Here is a 19,481-nt window from a genome sequence, read left to right on the forward strand (position 1 = left end):
TATAAATTGTGATAAAAATTATGAGCAAACTAGACACATTTTTTGAACTCTCAGAATTTACGGATCTAGTTTTCGACTTCGTATGATTTTTCTATGATTTTTCCAAAACAGGGCAGAATTGCTAAATTTTGTCAACAGCATGTAAACATCATAACACTTTGTATCATGTTGAGCAAAGTGTATAATCATAAGTTCTAATATTTGAATGTGTTTCCTTGCTAGTTTATCATTATGAACTGAAACTAAGACATTCATATTAAATATTATTCATTCATTTTGGAACACGTACTATTAAACTATAAAAAGTATAGTTTGATAAATTCACAACACTAATACATTTCCATAAAAGAGTTCATACATATTACATACATTTTAGATAAACTATAATAGGTATAGTTTATGATACATCACTCTACGCACTCGTACAAGAAGGGTACATTCATACAAGAAATATTTATATTCACACACATTTCACGTAAACTTGTTATCCTATATTGTGAGTTTCTCTATTTTCTCTCTCTCTCTCTCTCCCCGTACGTCCGAGTGCGGGATATAATTCCTGGTAGTTATAATCAGAATCTCCTTGAGGGAGAACGTGATACTTGTATATAGATCTATATTGGGATTGACACCCCACACCTTGCTGCTAGCTACAGTTGGACCTGCAGGTCTACGGGTGACAAATGTCATTTTATTTTTCGCGACACTGAGAACGTCGTGGCAGGTTCACATAGTCATAGTATGATTATAACGGCTCACATAGGGAACAATCCATAAGTTTACGGGATTTTATTTTTAAAACCTAAATGAGTTTTATGTCGATTTAAAATCACCTTTTATCTCTATGAGTACGAATACAAAGTGTCGGGTCTCTATACAAAGTTATTATGATATTAAAACTATATTCCCTCTAGAATTGTTAGACTTCAACTATAGTCGCTGAGCGTATATGTTTGAGTCATATAAGAATTTAGTCTTGATTGGCCTAGAATAGGTGGTGCCCGCCTCATCTCCTGTTCCTCGTTGGGGTTGTGGACCTGGGGCAGACCCACTATATTCAACGTTTTATCTAAGTTAAACCTTATATAACTTTTATATGTTGGACGATTATAGAGGAACTCTACGGATTACTCTAGGGTTCATTAATGCATCATGTAGGATTATTTCTATTCATACTTAACTAAGAAAATATCGGATTTTCTGGAAATCAAACTATATCGATTTTACAAGGAAAAACGGTTTCTACTTCAAACAAAACTCTTATGAACTCACCAACCTTTGTGTTGACACTTTTTAAAACTACTTGTATTCTCAGGAAATCAGTGAAACAGGAAAACTTCATCGCTTTGAGGATGGGACGTTAAACCGTCAACAATTTATTTTGTCATCATAATGTAATTGCTTTTGAAACATATAAACATATACTTTGGTGTAACTTTTGCAATTATATATATATGGTGGTTGTTTTTACTTTGAGCACTATTATACACGTTGTTGTGATACTGTACATGAAGTCCTCCACCCCCAGACGTGTCCGCCATCCTTGGTTTGGGGGTGTGACAGCGTTTGATGAATTGAGTAGTTTAGGGTTGGGAGTTTGAGAAACTCCCCATCAGTCCGTGCGTGTAAATGGTAATGGTGAGTATGTGGTTCGAATTCAGGTTGAAGGGTCGCCTGTAGGACTCGTGTGAGTCGGAATGAAGATCTTGAGGTCAGATAGCATGGGATGTTTTTGTGTTAGTAGTTAGTGGCAGAAGCAGCATGTAGAGCATGGAAGAGTGGCGGGAGAGCCTCAGGTTTCTTCAGCAGCAGTCAGTGGTGGAAAGTGTTGTCAGACTACGGGGCAGTCGTAGCATTCACTAGCAGACTGCGATAGAAGGTGACGTAAGACAGCGGGTAAGCCGTAGCATTCCATAGTAGCTTCGTTGGCGGAGACGGGGCGATGCCCTTATCTCCTAGCATTCAGATAGGGATCAGGAATGGGTAATGGATGAGAATGGTAACGAGTTGCTTGTATAGCCCTTGAGAGGTGAGACATTGGGAGAGGCCGCTCTAGGATATAGTCGGGTAAGACCCGTGGGCGAGGCCCGTATGAGGATAGCAGTATAGGTGAAACCTGAGAGCAGGGTTGCTCAGTAGTATGGTTGGGTGAGACCCGTGGGCGAGGCCCGTAAGTTTTAGCAGCACAGGTGGGACCTGGTAAGGATCTTAGTGTCTAGATAGGGGATCGGGGATCCCAGAATATTGTAGTGCCAGCCTGGTAGAATAGATTGAGCAGTATAGGTGGTGGAAGTTTCTTCGAATATCGCTGGGAGCGACTAGTGGTTGTGTTGGGTCAGCGATCGGTGAGAGTCGGTAAACCAGATATTGATAGGTTGGTAGGGACCAGGATGGTCTCAGTTCATCCGGAAGGCCGATAAGGAATAGCAAGATTTCTAGTCAGTAGTAGTGCGGGTATGCAGAGTATGGTGGAATTCAGTTAGTCGATCGTGGGGTGCTCGACACCGAATGATAGTAGAAAGTATGCCAAGTGGATACTGGCAATGATGACCCGTACAGAGTAGCGGGAGTAATAGATTGGGTGAAGACAGGGTCTTCACAGTGGCAGAGGTGATAGATGGTTATGGAGCGTTGCTTTGGGAAGGCAAGGAAATCGTGCAAGAAAAGAAGGGGTGAACCCCTATGTTGCAGTACTCGGAGAGTACCAGAAAGATTGTCGGTTGAGTAAGTTGTGTTTCCAGGATGTTCAGGGTCAGTATGTACCCGAGATTATTATCTGTAAGGATTGGCGTTGGTCTGATGACTGAGCAGAAGGCCAACGAAGTTAGGCAGCTGGTGTTAGAATGAATGGTGGGGTATTGGAGGCAGATCGCAAGCGGTGGATTATAGCAAACTTCGAGGATGAAGTTTAGTTTAAGTGGGGGAGAGTTGTAACACCCAAAGTCTTAAAGGCCAAGAAAGGAAAGAAAGACCTAATTTTAAGGGTCGACTCGGCGAGTCTAAGGAGGGACTCGGCGAGTCCGAGCGGGATCCGGGTCAAGGTGTAAGTGGCCAACTCGGCGAGTCGACCAGCTGGACTCGGCGAATCTGGTCTGTGCGAGGAAAACCCTAAAACCGGGACTTTGGGCACTATTTAAGCTTCTTATTCTCTCCATTAGGGTTCCTTATAGCATCCCTCGTTCAGAAATCGAAGCCTAAGCCTCCATTGTTGTGCATCCAAGCTTTCAAACCATTTTTTGGTGATTTGAGGGAAGAAGAGGGAGGGGAATCAGTGAAGCTTCAAGGATTGGCTTCAGATCTGGAGTTTGTGGAGCTTTTCTGAGATATTGAAGGTATTAAGTCATTTCCTTCCCTTAGATCTATTTTTTGTTGTGAGTTTTGGGGCTTTTAAGCCATGATTAGCCACCCTTAGGGGTTAGAAGCCGGATCTGGAGTTGCTACTTCAAATCCAAGTGTGTTATGGTCTGGAGAAGCAAAAAGTATTATCCCTTGAGTTGATTTTGAAGTCCCTTGGCCTTAAACCCTAGTTTATAGCATATTTTGCCTAGATCTCCTTCTCTACACGTAAAGTTTGCAACTTTACATGGGGAATAGGCTTGGGAAGGGTAGATCTACAGTTTGGAGTTCATGCATGACTCAAAAGTCCTCTGCATGTAAGGAGATCTAGAGGGACTCAACGAGTCCTTTGAGTGGACTCGACGATTAGCATGAAGTTGTGGAGAAACTCGACGAGTGGGATGAACAACTCGTCGAGTCAGATGAAGATTGCCTGGTACTCGGCAAGTCTGTTCTTGGACTCGGCGAGTCAGGTCGCGAAACCCCAAACCCTTCGAGTTGAGACTCAAATCAGTGAGTCGGGTGGAGACTCGGTGAGTTGGATAGGTCAGGACTCAGAAATTGGTAGACTCGGTGAGTCATGGAATGACTCGGCGAGTCGAGTCGCGAATGGAAGGAATCTGATCATTATGAACTCGGTGAGTCGGTAGGGTGACTCGGCGAGTAGGGTTGACCTGGAAGGTTGACCTTGACCAGGACTTTGACTTGGACCAGGGTTGACTTGGTTGTCTTTCGGAGGTCAGTTAGACTCAGTGTTGCATTGATATTGGTAGTTCGGGGAGCAAGGGGAGCAGGAATTCAGTGAGCCGTCGGGCAGCAGCTAGTGAGATCATCATCAAGTTCAGCCAGTGTAGGTGAGTTTCCCTTTGTGTGAATGGGTCTAAGGCCACAATGCTGGCCCATGTAGTTATGAGTAGAAGACCTGGGGGTTAGCCCTAGGCACAGTATGCTAGTATGATTTTCAGGACGAGGTCCAGTAATAGTGGGCATGTGCCCAAGGATTTATTTATATGATAGTTTATACTTGTTGTCTGTGTGATACATGTATGTGCCTGGTAGGGAGGTGAGTGTGGTCGATGTCTCGTATCTCACCAATAGCAGAGTGTGGATGGAGTTCCACATCTCAATAGTAGCATAACAGGGGCGGGGCCCAAGTTAGGGAAGGAGTGAGGGTGGGTTGGGCCCGTATCTCACTACCACTAGGGGCGTGGACGGGGTTCCATGACTCATTAGTAGCAGTACATGGGCGAGGCCTTAGGACAAAACCAGTCGTATGTGTTTAGTTAGGTGTTTATGTGATATTAATTGTTGGCGGGTGAGGCCCTGTGACAGGCGGGGCCTAAGTAAAACGGATATGTATCTGAGCGGGGCTCGAAGCTAGGCGGGGCCTGGAGCGGTGGGGCCGTTGTAGCGGGCGAGGCCTGAGGTAAGGGGGTGAGACCCAAGATAGCGGGTGTGGCCCAGTATGTGTAGTATGTGATTATGCTTGGTATGTGGTAGGGTGGGGGACTCACTAAGCTTCGTGCTTACGGTTTTCAGTTTTGATTTCAGGTACTTCCAGTAGCGGAGGGAAGAGCTCGGGGTGATCGCATGGCACACACCATAGATTAGACAACCTAGGAATGTTTACTCTGATAATTAACATGTGTTTTGAAAACTTATACTCAGACTATGTTTTGGAATGATGACTTTGCTTAAAGTAATGCTTTATTAAAAGAAATTTTTGGCCTTAAATTTTGGGTCGTTACATACATAAATAAACAAAAAACCAAATTCATATTAGTATAATATTTAATAATAATTGAAAAATGTATATATAATTATACTTCTAGTTTATACCCAGAGGCCGTTTAAGGTATGATGTTAAAGTCGCATTATATCCAAACAACCCTCTCTTGTACTTAAACTCATCGAGCTGTGAATCAACCTTTTCATTAGTTTCTTGATCCAAGAGTCTTTCCATGCACCTATACATACCCATTTTTATCTCAGGATGTCGGGAAACATCGGGACTCCACCTATAGCGCGAGTTCAAGAAATAAGCCGCTGCATGCAAGTCACGGTGCATTTGATTCTCCCATTTTTCATCAATAATGTCCCATATTTCCTTATAAGAACCCACATCCCCATCAAAATTTTTGGCAATCTTTTCCTTGCATTCATCCATAGCACCATAAATATAAGCCATTTTTGGTTCTTTTTCACCATCAACAAGTCTCAAAACATGAACCAGAGGCTTTGTGGTTTTCATTGAATAAACCACACTTGGCCAAAAATAAACTTCATCCATGACAATCTTCTTGACAGCTATTCCATTCGACTTCTTAGCCCAAGCACAATTTGACCATTCAGTTGAAACAAACATCTGTTGTAATGGTTGTTTCAACTCGTACATGCTTTCTAGTGTCAAAAATGCAGTGGCAAATCGGGTAGCAGCAGGGCGAAGAAGATCTTTCTTTGCAAACTTTCTTGCTAAGCTCAAAACCCATTGATGGTTATGAATAAAATTGCTTACTTTTTTCGCCTTAAGTAAAGCATTTTTGTTTTGTGGCAACCCTCCAATCTTCTCAAGCATCAAATCTATGCAATGAGCAGCACACGGAGTCCAATATAAATGTTTTCGCTTCTCCATCAACAAAGTACCAGCAGCTTTGTACGCGCTTGCATTATCTGTGATCACTTGAATGACAATATCTTCACCGATTTCCTCAATAACACCATCAAGTAGCTTGAACAAATTTTGTGCATTTTTTATGCAATCTGACGCATCAACAGTTTTCAAAAAGACTGTCCTATATTGATTGTTCACAAGAAAGTTAATCAAGCTTCTGTTTCTAATATCGGACCAGCCATCTGATAACAATGAAACTCCTGTTTGCTTCCATGTAGCTTTTATGTCATCAACAAATGTAGTGGTTGTCTTGACTTCTTCTTTTAAAATCCAAGTGCCCAACTCGTGTGCTGAAGGAGGTTTTAAGTCACGATCATAATTACCAATTGAACGCACCATATTTACAAAAGCCGAACTCGAGGCAATATTAAATGGCATCCCATTCTCATAAAAGCATCGCCCAATATCCAAGCAAACTCTATTGCGGTGTTCTTTAGCCTTCGCTGGTGTCATCTTCTCAACCGCTACTATCCCTTGGTCATCATCAAGTGGAATCTCCATATAATGGTCTATCGGGCCTCAAACCCCCTTGGTGCTAACACTAGGACTAGAATTTGCACCTATAACATTGTTATTGCTATTGCTCATATGGTATGATCCACAACCCACATTTTCCTCAAAATTATGTTGCTTAGTGAATTTCTGATCTTGATATGCTTTTAGATATTGTTTCATTTCTTCCTTTACTATGTCGGGCACGTTTAAACAAGGTGCAGCATCTTTTCGTGATCCAGCAAGATGTTCCTTCATTCGTTTTACCCCCCCCCCCCCTTTGATGACCTTGCTACAATAGTTACACTTGAGATATTTGTAACCTTTTTTGGCACCCTCTCCAGGTACTTGTACCTCTTCACTATGATCCCAAGATGGATCATTTCGTGCTCCTTTAGAAGCCATTTTAAGTCCAAAACTTAATAAATATTCTGCAATAAAGTAAGTGTACAAAAGCATTACAGGGAGAAACTACCAAACTGATAAACACTATGTTGCCTAATTCGAGTTGTGTAATTACCAAAAGGAGAGTGTAATTGCCAAAAGAAAAGAAGATACAAACTCATGAAAACACAGTAAAGTGGATAGAATTTCCAATTTTTTTCTAACCTTTGATTTGAAGCAGTCAAGAGTCAAGCTTCAAGAAGTCCAACTTCAATTACAACTCAATACCTTCGGATTTTGATGCAGAAGTGGGGAACAACTTCGATTTTAACTCACAAGTTGATGACCATGTTCGATTTGGCTAACAACGGGAGTAAGAAGAAACGAGAAGAGAAAAGAAAGAAGAAACGAGAAGAGAAACTCATAAAAGAAGAAACGAGAGAATAAGGAGTGACGGCTGGAGAAAAATTAGGTTATATCACGTGATTTCTAAGGTCAAAAAGTCAAAAAAAAAAAAAAAAAAAAAAAAAAAAAAAAAAACCTATAAGGCCTCTTACGCCTCGCCTCGGACCGCTTTTCACCGCCTCAAAAGACTAAGGCGTGCGCCTCATTCTCCCCCTAAGAAGTGTAGCCTCATAATCGGCTTTGGTCCGCCTTGCCTCGAGGCGTACGCCTCGACCGATTTTTCAAACCTTGCATAGAGGTTAATAAGTTATAGTATTATATGTTAATACTTGTTAGGCGTGTTGCTCGCCAGTTGGATTGCTCAAATAAATGTTAATCGCCAGAGTAACTATCCAGGTGAGTTACCTCACTATACTATGTATTACAATGTATGTTCATGTATGTTAGCATATAAGAGCTAGTAGAGTAGAGTCGAAAGTATAGTCTTTATATGCTTTATGTTTGTGTACTTGAAGCTAGTATAGTAGTATAGTATAAAGTATAGTCTCTATGTTCCTGCACTAGTAGAGCCGAAAGTGTAGTTTCTATGTGTGCAAATGTTGTTATTCATTACAGTTAGAATAAGGGTTGACAGCAGAACGACGACAGGTCGAGAGCCTATACACCCGCACGTTGATAACGAAATGTCAGGTAGGTTGTAAGTCTAAAATACACATATTATTGGTGGATCGATGAAAGGTCGTGAGCCAATTGGTGGATCTGTGAAAGGTTGTGAGTCGTTGTATGTATGCATGTGTATGTATTCTGATATAGGATATTTTGGGGAACTCACTAAGCTTTGTGTTTACTCAGTTGATTATAAATGTTTTCGAGTATTTCTTCGGATCGTGAGAAGGGTAAGACTTGAGTGTACACGCGTGCATTGACATCATGTTTTCTGCATAATTTAAGTAAACTCCGATTTAACTGAATAAATAAAAATAAAAATTTTGCTATGGAAATCGGGACGTTACATTTGTACTAAGGTGTTCAACATATAATTTGAATATTTTATAATACTTATAACATAAATTTGTATGGAAAATGAATTATATGAACGATGATGAGTTCAAAATAATGATAACATCATTGTTTTATGGCAAATAATTTGTTATAAAAAACTTTACTCAATAGTTTTATGGAGTTTAATGACATTTATTCATATTCATAAATTCAAACAACAAAATTCCAGATTTATAAAAAACTTTACTCAATAGTTTTATGGAGTTTAGTGACTTTTCTGGAGATAACCGGGTAAAAAATAATTTATTGTAAAAAATGACTACGGGTAAAAAATAATTTATTGTAAAAAATGACTATTTGAATTTTTTTTATCCGGTAATTGGAACTTTTTTGTTAACAAAATAAAATTTGGGACTTTTTTTTAAACTCAACAAAAATATTATGATTTTTTTGAAGATTTCACTTCTATAATTTGAAATATGGCTTGGCTACTCTCATATCACTATAGCTTTATGTTTTCTCTACAAAATAATTTTTTCTTTTCCTTTTAAATTATCAAAATTTATTAAATACTCGAAGAATAAATATTACAATTTCAAACAACTAAAACACTGTAAAAAATAATTTATATAGCTTATTTTATTACAGTTGGTTATTATGTTATATAATCACTTTCATAAACATTTCTACACACATGTACAAGTGCTTGACTTATATCGTTGTAAGAGATAATTACTTAGAAGTGTAACTTATTTTTTGATTTGTACACATTTAATCACGAGTTTTTTTTGTCCATATTTTTCAATTGAACTTGTTTGAACTATTCAAAAAACATCCTTATAACCTGCAATCATAGGTTTAGCTAGTTTCCAACGTATTTGACAGGTCATGCAAGGTTTCAGATCAAAAAATAAGTTACACTTCTAAGTAATTATCTCTTACAACGATATAAGTCAAGCACTTGTACATGTGTGTAGAAATGTTTATGAAAGTGATTATATAACATAATAACCAACTATAATCACGAGTTTTTTTTGTCCATATTTTTCAATTGAACTTGTTTGAACTATTCAAAAAACATCCTTATAACCTGCAATCATAGGTTTAGCTAGTTTCCAACGTATTTGACAGGTTATGCGAGGTTTCAGTTATCTTCTCCGGCGAGGCTCCAACGTTCAAGGTTTCTGTTCTCTCATTCTTTCTCTTTCTTCTCTTTTTCTCATTAACTCAAGAACTCCAATGCATATATCAGATTTGTGATGAACACACACATACATATACATCATATCATTGTTCATCGTCTTCAACCTCCAAACCACCATTATAATTGAGTTATAGGGTTTATGATTTTCAGTTGATGGTGTTTGATAGGGATTGAAAGGTGATATGATGTTCATTGTCTTCAACCTCCAACCTAGAACAAATGTTCGAGCATGAACATATACACACGAACACTTTTGGAAATCGTTTGATTTCTGGAAAGAAGAGGAACACGATGAAGATCTACAAACCTTGAAGATCATTTGATTTCTGGAAAGAAGATGAACACACACACACATCGATTTTTGTTCAAGAACACACACATGATTTATGTTCAAGAACTCACACATGCTTTCAAAATTCAAACAAGAACAAGATGCTCGATCAATTTCAAATACCTAGATTTGATGTGTCTATATGTGTGTGTTCTTGTGTTTTTATTTGAAAATCAAACTCTAGTGTGATATGTGTGTTTTTGAGTTTTTCATCTGAAAATCGAAACTTTAGCTGTGTGTATGTTACGATATTTTCGAAGACTCGCCAGAGATGCCCGAAGTCTCGCCAAAGATGCAAAGACCGTCGGAAACCGACTAAACTCACACCAATCAGTCATAAAGGTAAAATACGGACAAAAAAACAAGTTAAATGGTAAATATAAAAAAAAAATATATAGTGATTAAATGTGTACAAATCAAAAAAAAATACATTATCATTTTAGGTTATTATCCCTTGTAAATAAAAATAAAATTTTGTTTGAATTATATATGAAAAATTCATAATACCCTATGATAATCATGTCCTTGCAAAAAATGGTATGCATTTAATTTTCTTTTAGTTTTTATATTAAACTTGAGAATCTAATTATAAAACTACATTTACTATTTTAAAAATCTACATTATTTTTTCTTAAATTTCAGCACTCATGACATTTTTCTCTGTGAAGATGTCTATTTACAACAAAACAAATTTGAGAAGCAACTTTTTGTAAAAAAGAAAAGTTGGACAAATGTTCCAAAACATAAACACAAATCATGTTTTACAGGATTAAGATTTTTCCTTAATTTTCTTAATGCTAGATAAACATAGACTTTTAGACTACTATCATTGTAATCATTAAAAAGCTTAAAACAAACTTAACATTTTCCAACTTTTGTTAAAGAAAACTAAGTTATTTGTTTGTTGCCTTTTAAAAATAAATGATAAATTAGGTTGATCCAAACCTATTGAACCATAAATTGTAGTAGTATTAAACCTCAAAACACCATAAAACAAACAAAAGAATAAGATTTCTCAAAACTTTGGATTGAATAAAACACCACCACATACAAAAGTACAAACAACCTCTACAATAAAGATTCATTACATAAAAAACAAATGTACAAATTTTGCATCAACACAACCTAAAACAAACAAACAAACAAACATCCATCCATAATATAGAAAGAAGAAGAAGAAGAAAACAAGCCATTTCATTACAAAATTCTAAAACTTTGTACGAATATATAAATGGAATTTTACTTACAGGGTCCTGAGTGTGGAGTTGATAAGCTTGACAACAATACGTATGCTTGAAAGCTCTGAAACTGAAGTTGTGGGGAGACTTAGTTGATGGTTTAAAATGGAGTAAACTTGTTCAAATATTGGTCTAACATGCATTGCTATCATCCCATCTGATGGCTTTATGGCTACAACCACATCCATCATCCATGCAAGTTTCTTTGATGTCTCGTTCCCAATATCACATGCCAGCTGTTGTACCAATGACAAAAGTACCCCTTGACTCAATGGCAAAGGATTCCTTGCTAATAACCCCTGTAAGTCAACCTAGTAGTAATTCCCAACAATCAAACATTAAAAAAAAATCATTTTTCAGATATAATTAAACATATATGATATACCTGAGTGCATAACCATGACACAATCCAAACATCACTTCTTTGAAGAGCAGAAGTGAAAGCCTCCTCGTATTTGTGTTCATATACCAATCTTGAAAGCTCTTTTGTTGGATCCAATGGTGCTTCCATCTTTTTTTTTGTATTATAGAATGATTCAGATATCGAATAAAAAGTATTGTTTTAAAAAGATAAGGTAAACTAAAACTAACCTTATCATGGAAACTGCCTAAAGGTCCATTGCTGATTTGGGAGATCAAAGGATTCACTGATTCCGAATTTGCCCCTGCAAGTGCAAGAGCTACCAACTTCCTTTGACCATCAGCCAGTTCACCGCTTAATGTTTGAGTCATGGAGGATGCTGAATTTATCGCGTCCTGTCAACAATCAAAAGGGTAAAACAGTAAATAACGATTACAGAAAAAAACAAAAAAAGAAAGTTGATGACTTTTTAGTATTTACCCTCAAAGCAAGTGCTAAAGGAGAATGAGTTGACTCAGTTTGCTGAAGAGCTGCAGCTGTGTGTTCCAGCATTCCCTTTTGAAATGATGCATCAACTTGATCAAACATCGCCTTACAAGACATCTCAAAAGCAGGGACTACAGAACCCTCCATACTTGACTTAAGTGCTTCCTATTGTAATATAAGAAAAAAAAAAAGATCTAAATACTAAACTAACTTTAATATATTTATAATTATGTTTTCAAAACAACAAATTAGCTCTCATTAGTCATACCTGTAATGCTTGTTTGCCAGAAGTTTGAAACTGAGTTTGGATTTGTCTTGCAACAGTAGCTTCAAGTTTAGAATTAACAGATTTCTCAAGTTGGTTTACAGATTTATCAGCAACACCTCTCTGAAAGTTGAAATTTTTTTAATCAGATTTCAATAATTTGAAATGCTTTAAGAAAGAAAAACCTTTAATGTCTGTCACCTGAAAAGCCTCTGTGATGGCTGAAGCGACTGTTTTCTCAATAACTGGAGAAACAGCACGAACAACAGCTGTCACAAGTGCAGATGTTTCTTTCTTCAACATTTTCTCCCATGTTACAAGTAACTCCTTGTAGCCATTTGTAACCAAAGCTGAGATTTGTTGACTTCGATCTCGGTTTGACTTTTCCTGTTTTGCAAATTCTTCTTGTGTTTTAACCCAAAGAGCATCATAATTAGTTTTATAAGTTTTCTCCAGGCTTTTTCCAATGGATGCCTCGATTTTTCGTCCTTCTTTTGTGATTGATGATGTCACCATTCCTGGAGTCTGTTTTTGGATTTCCTTTTGGTTGAGTAACACCTGAGTGATGGTTTCTTGCATGGAATTAAGTTGTGAAAGTATGGCTTCAACAGAGGGAACACTTGAAGAACTGATTCCTGGATCATTATTAGAAGAATCTGTTGAATTATAAACATTTAATGGACTTGAGTTTGATGATCCTTGAACATTCTTTCCCTTTTGTTTTTTCCCTTTTCCAGAAGATGAAGTCACTTGGGGAGGTGTCACTATCACTGTCTCACTTTGTCCTGAAAGATCGATTTTTGCATCTTGAACAACTTCTTCAAGTCCACCTGAAGTTTGACCTTGACCAGCTGTTTGACTTTCTCCAGGATTATCAAAGTATGTTTCCACACGCCGAAAATCTGATGCCTGTGATGAAAAAGATTTCTCCATTTGCTCTGAAGCAAAAGCATGAAGCTCAGGTTCAAGGTTTTGACTTTTTCCACTTTCACCAACAACTTGGACTTCCACCTCAGCATTTTGTGAATCAGGGTTTAGAATCACATCCTGTATGTTTGCATCCACATCATTCTTTTGCTCAGAAACATGACTTATTTCAGAGGACAATGTCGCCATTAATTCAGCAGGAGTTACCAAATGAGTTGGATGCTTAAACTTCCCACCATCTTTACTTTCATCAATTATCGAGTCATTAGACATGTTTGAATGAGCAGCATCCACCGAGTATTCAATAACTTTTGGCTCATCATGGATGCTGACTGGACTTTTCAAATCCGAAAGTTTTCTTGACAAAGTAGGACTTGATGCAACAGGAGGTGTTTCAACTGAAAGAGGAGCTTCAGGTAAAGAAGAAGTTGAGGGTTGTCTCAAAATAGAACTCCCATCAGAGTTTGATACAGAAACAGGGAGGGGTATTTCAGTCTTATTTCCAGAAGCTGAAGCTTCCAAACCAGTTAACACTTCAGCATTTGGTGCAATTGCATCACGTGAAACAGTTGAATCTGATCTCTCATATGCAACAGAAGCAGCAACACTTTCGATTGGAGGGGGTAAGCATTGAGACATGTCCAAAGCATATTGTTGAATAGCTTGTGTTTGGACACAGTAAACCTGAACAATTTGTTCTCCATGAGGTAACAAATCACTAGTACCTGTGAAGCTTAATATTGGCATTGTTACTGTAAACTCTGCAATGTAATCCATGTGAGTAGCTTCTGGATTCAGACCATATTCCAAGTGGACAACATAAATAGCATTTTTCTTTGCATTTGCTAGTAAGAGAAGTCCTGCTTGAGATAATGCAACCACTTGATTAAAGAATGCATTTTCAACTCTAGCCTCGGATGAACTCTTCAATTCCAATGTCTGTGAACAATGCCATGAGTCAGCATCACTTGGAAGCAACCATCCTTCTTCACTATCAGAAGCCCATATTTTTATTTCTCGATTCAATGGACCCTGTGATTGTATCCAGATATCAGAATGAATAAAACATGTCAAAGAAAAGGAAAAAGTTTGAAACTTTGGTCAGATATTATTACCCCTGTGATAAGTATGATGTGATCTGGGCGTTGAGGAGCAGTTAAGAATGTGACAGAGTTGACAGGTAGACCATCATGAGGCCTCAAAACTGCAATCGGAGAGGACTTGCGATCATCCCAAATCTTTATCTGTTTAACAAAATTTTGAAGAAAAATGACTTGTTTGGTTGTGATTATGTAATATGTATATGTCAAGGGAATGAAATTATGAAAATGAATGTTGAGATGTTAACTAACAGTTCCATCTACTGAAGCAGAAACCAAACGGGTAGTCATCCATTGACACATTGATAAATCAGTCACTTCTCCATCATGACTACCAACAAACTGAACTCCATTAATCAATTTATCAACAGGGCATTTGAGAGGTTCTTCTGCAGAGTACACTTCACCTCTCCCGACCTTTGTAGTATCAATTCGCAACACACGTTTTCCAATTCCTACAACAAGAACTTCCTGCAACACATGAAATCATGCATCAAGTTAAGTTTTTTGTAATCTGTGAAAGCACATAAGCAAGATGGGAAAAGGATTTACTTGTTTGTGACAGTGCCAACAAACTCTGGGATGAACAGATTCACCTTCTCCTACAATCTGAATGGCAACAACTATCTTCCCGGTGATCTGTGGCTTATCCTCTTCATCTGTGCCTTCTGTAATCTTCCACACATAAACACGTCCATCTATACTAGCACTGGATAAGATAGTCTTGTTATAACCCAAACATGGAACAAAAGAAGTTAAGCGCATTAAGAAAGTTCTTACCTAGCTAGAAGATGAACATCCTCGGCGAAGAAAACCATATCTGTAACCCTCTGAGAAGGACAGATTGTTTAATTGGATCAATGAACATATTGGAAGTAGGATTATACTAAACTAGAAAAGAGAGTAACAAACCTGAGCAAGACCTTTAAGCAGTGATCTTAAAGCGGTGTTTATATTAAGAACCCTGATTGCTCCCAGTTTCAAACCATAACATATATAGGTTTTGTTAACAGCAATCTGACGACCCACGACGAGACCAGGATCAGACCCATACTTAGTAATGGGAGTGACCTCAAGTTGAGGTTGAACCTCTCCCGGCAACCTAACATCTATATCATATAAAACACGATCACCGCTCAAATGACGACCCTTTGGGAGTTTACTGCTAGGCATCCGCAATGGACCGGAACCAGAATGCAATGTAGGAACCAACGATGACGGAAGCATAGGATTAGTAGGTTGAGGCATAGGCATGGGTGATTGTGACGAGGTATCGATGGTGGTTGGTGGCGGAGCGCTTAAAAGAGCCATCAATCGGGCACCATGGTTAGGGTTAGGGTTGTTATTAGGGCTAGGGGGTTGGAGAGGGGGTGTAGGATAAGGAACGGATCGCTGGTGTTGTAAGTTAGAGGAAGGCATGGGGTTGTCCGGTTGAAAAGGGGGTGATGGGATATGGAATTGAGGGTGGTAAAGAGGGTTGGTTTGAGGAGAGTATGAGTAAAGCGCGCCGCTGACGGTGGGTGGAGGATACGAGGCGGCTGAGGACGGTGGAGGATAAGGGATGTTAGGGTTTTGGAAGGTGGTATTAGGGTTTGTTGTGATTGGTGGTGGGGAAGAAGAAGGGTTGAAGAATCTTTGAACATCGAATGGTCCTCCGCCTGGTTGTTGGTTCTGGTTTCCAGGGGAAGCCATGAATCACCACACCCAGTAAAAGTTTGTTCTTAAATCGATTGAAAATGTGCAGATTCAGATCTGAATACGAAATTGGAAGAGGGGTTTAGGGATTTTGATGTCAATCGAAAGGGGAAATGGATTGGATTTGGTTGAACACTCTCTTCTATGTGTGCGCTGTTGTTGAGTGAGATTATGGGAGGTTGACGGTACGACTTTTGGGAGACCAGGCCCATGAAGAAGAAGAGGAAGAAGAAGGTTTATTTCTTAATAATTTTCTCTTGATCGGAACTATTGACAAATACACTTTTAGTCCTTTAGTTAATAGTCCTAAGTCCTAACAATTATCAACTCGTTGTAATTTACAAACCAAGTCACTTTAACCATTAAAGTTTTGGGATATTGAAATATTTGTAAGGGTAAATTACACGGATGGTCCCTGTGGTTTAGGGTAATCTGTGTGTTTGGTCCCTAACAACTTTTTTTAACTCGGACGGTTCCTACTTTATATTTTTGTTGCACGCTTAGTCCTTGTCCGTTCTAAAAAGACTAATTTACCCTTACTGATTTCTTTTACCATTTTTTAAAATATTAGTTATTAAAAACAAATATTAATATATATGAAAAAAAATATTAATTAGATATGTGGGCCCACCTCCTCAGCCCCTCCCATAAAACCCCACCCTCCACCTCCATCGTTTTCGTGTCCTTCTCAAACAAACCAGCAACACCACCACTTATATATTCTCCGGCGAGCCACCGCCACCAATCAGATGCAATATTAAATAAAAAAGAACCAACGTCGAAAGTCGGTGTTTCTTTGGCAAACATAAACTACAAATCGCACAACCTGGTAAGGGATCTAGGGTTTTCACACCTTGTTCTCTTGTTATTATATGTCGGAAATTGTAGAAAGCTCAACCATGGCAGCCGGCGATGGGAACTAGGGTTTCTGAAGCACCAATTTTTGTTCTTGTTCGTGGGAAAAATACTTTGGCAATGGTGAAGATGGATTCTAGGGTTTCTGAAGATCGGTAGGGTCTTTATTTGTTCCCCCCTTTATTCAGTTTCGAACCCACTGAATTACCCCTTCTCTCACATGGAACAAAAAACGATTTGGTTTATCATTGATATTATCGGTCTCTAGACTGGATTTTTGGGTTTCAAATGTCGATTTCCCATCATCGATCTTCTTTATTTTCATTGATTTTCAAGACCACAATTATTTCTAGGATACCTCATCGATTGGATAGGCGTTAAGCGGTGAAGGCATCAAAAGGTCTTCTTCTACTTTCGACAAAAGGGTAGGGGGATTCACCTGAATCTGGTTTTCTTCTAGGATTCAACATCATATTCTGGTTTTATTTTGGTGTTGAATTTGAGTTACAAGTTTGGTTTTAGATGTATATTCAGATTTAGTGTTGAACGTTAGATGGCTTTATTTTGATTTTTGGATAATTTATGTGGTATGGATCTTTGGCCGGAGATGATGACCGGATTTGGTGCCGGTGACTGGAGGTTGTGGTAAGAACCGTAGAGGATTAAGCTGGAATCAATCATTTTTCCAGCAATATATTAATAATTTAATTTATTAATAATAACTGGAATAATATAAAAAGAACTAACAAAATAAAAATAGTCATTAAGGGCAAAATAGTCTTTTTAGGTTAGATAGGGACTAAGCGTGCAACAAAAATATAAAATAAGGACGGTCCGAGTTAAAAAAAGTTGTTAGGGACCAAACACGCAGATTACCCTAAACCACAGGGACTATCCGTGTAATTTACCCTATTTGTAATAAAATAATCACCTTTGTTTATAAGGGAATTGATAATTCCATCACTCTTTTTGACACATCTATAGATTTTAAAAGAAATTGGCAATTGTATCTATAGTCGATAGTGTAATTAATAATTCAACGGCAAGAATCTTCAATTTCTATTTTTGTTCATCCCAACATGAAATCATAGTTTTTTCTTCTTTTTCTACCACACACAAGGGAAACACAACCATAAATAGAATCATAACATATAATCAAACGATTAGTCTCATCACAAATCTTGTCATTTTGTTTTCCTTCATCGGATATGGTCTCATTACCGATAGCTGACCATATTTTTCAGGATCTTTAAATCGGAATCCCAAGATATCACCTCTAAAGTTTCTTGGATCTCAAATATTGTTTGTATCAAACTACACTACAACAAATGGATTACTAACGAGTATATCCATTTATCGGCAGCCCCATCAACGAGAACCATTTATTATCGTTGAATTATCCTTGAACAACAAGAACGTGAATCTATCACAAAAATCTTAAAACAATTTTGATCGATGGCAAAGGAGAAATCGTTGGTGAATCTTTGTTAACTCTTTGGAGCTCTTATCCTAAAGATGAAGTAGTTTGACGCATATCGCCCCTTTGAACTGGTTCAATCTGCATTAATCTCATTCGGGGTTATTTTGATTTAATCATCGGTTATATATGAAGAACTTCTGTTTATGTTTCAGGTTATGAGTACTGATTTTTGTCGTATTAAAGGAGATTGACACAAAAATCAACCTATGTATGAATAGTAAAGTTTTTTTCTTTTTAACTTTTGTAGTAGTAGTTTTGGTTTTTAGACTTCTTCCATAAAGCTACTTTCTTATTTCATATTTTGGTCATAAAAGTTTATTATGTTTGCAGATTTAGTCCCTATAATTTTGTACATTGGTAATTTTCTCACCCTTATTTTGTAAAACGACACTTTCTACCCCCTTACTTTGTAAAATGGCATTTTCCACATTTTACTTTGTAAAATATCACTTTTACCCCCCTCAAATTTGAACAACAATAATTTCCACCCTTTCAACTTTTAAATATTTTCATGTGTTTATGTTAGGTCCCTAGACTTTCGTATGTAGCAAGTTTGGTCCCCTTATAAAACATGCACACAAAACGATAAAATGATGACTAATATTATTTTCCTTTTGTATGACTATAACATAGTAAGCAAAAGCTCGCATGCGTCAATAACAACCCAAAAATCAAGAGTAAAAAATTCATTTTTAATTCAACCAAACACCATCAAGTATTAATATCAAGTTATCAAAAGTATGTTAATGTGAAAGTAATTATCAGAGTACAATCTCAAAATCATAAAAAAAATATTGAACACGGGTGAATGGTGGATGTGTTGCGATCAGGTCGAACTCTTCCCCTTCAAACCAGAAGTAACTGCAAATAAACTTAAAACATAAGCATAAAGCTTAGTGAGTTCCCCAAAATACCACATACCATAAATACAATAGGCCTCGTTTGACATTCATCGGTCCCCGCCCGGTACAAATCTGTCAGTAACTTGCGATGGGCCCCACCCAACACATTCATCAGGCCTTGCATGGCATCAGGCCCCTCTCGGTATACATAAAACACAAACAATACATGCAAGAGTCAGACAAACAATTAGCATCCTATAAACAGTAATCAATGGGCCGACATTGGTGCTTTCGACCCGCCAAACACTATGATAAGACTCACTAACAAACGATGATCAATTGCTATTACTCCTACCATCGTGAACACATGTGTTATAAACCACCTATACAGGCATACATAGTACACC

General features: G+C 37.8%; 2 protein-coding genes across 2 annotated transcripts; both read right to left on the reverse strand.

Annotated features, from left to right (window-relative positions):
- Positions 1-5,164: 5,164 nt before the first annotated feature.
- On the reverse strand, positions 5,165-6,508 carry LOC145016776 (uncharacterized). The gene has a single exon (XM_078974991.1). The coding sequence runs from the start codon at positions 6,506-6,508 to the stop codon at positions 5,165-5,167; it is 1,344 nt and encodes a 447-aa protein (XP_078831117.1).
- Positions 6,509-10,836: 4,328 nt separating this feature from the next.
- Positions 10,837-16,142, reverse strand: LOC145017947 (enhancer of mRNA-decapping protein 4-like). The gene is made up of 11 exons (XM_078975894.1): positions 15,115-16,142; positions 14,983-15,032; positions 14,755-14,911; positions 14,455-14,673; positions 14,218-14,346; positions 12,377-14,134; positions 12,179-12,298; positions 11,905-12,075; positions 11,655-11,819; positions 11,449-11,574; positions 10,837-11,374 (listed from the first exon to the last, which is right to left on the reverse strand). The coding sequence occupies exons 1-11, from the start codon at positions 15,892-15,894 to the stop codon at positions 11,069-11,071; spliced, it is 3,981 nt and encodes a 1,326-aa protein (XP_078832020.1). The 5' UTR covers positions 15,895-16,142; the 3' UTR covers positions 10,837-11,068.
- Between the last annotated feature and the right edge of the window lie 3,339 nt (positions 16,143-19,481).

Source organism: Lactuca saligna, chromosome 9, assembly GCF_052625555.1.
Source record: "Lactuca saligna cultivar CGN05327 chromosome 9, ASM5262555v1, whole genome shotgun sequence".
In the NCBI taxonomy this organism is placed as follows: domain Eukaryota; kingdom Viridiplantae; phylum Streptophyta; class Magnoliopsida; order Asterales; family Asteraceae; genus Lactuca; species Lactuca saligna.

Coding starts and splice junctions, on each gene's coding strand:
- LOC145016776 (XM_078974991.1), bottom strand. CDS start 6,508: ATGGAGATTCCACTTGATGATGACCAAGGGATAGTAGCGGTTGAGAAG.
- LOC145017947 (XM_078975894.1), bottom strand. CDS start 15,894: ATGGCTTCCCCTGGAAACCAGAACCAACAACCAGGCGGAGGACCATTC. Junction 14,912..14,982: donor GATGTTCATCTTCTAGCTAG/GTAAGAACTTTC, acceptor TATCTTATCCAG/TGCTAGTATAGATGGACGTG. Junction 14,135..14,217: donor ACATCATACTTATCACAGGG/GTAATAATATCT, acceptor ATACAATCACAG/GGTCCATTGAATCGAGAAAT.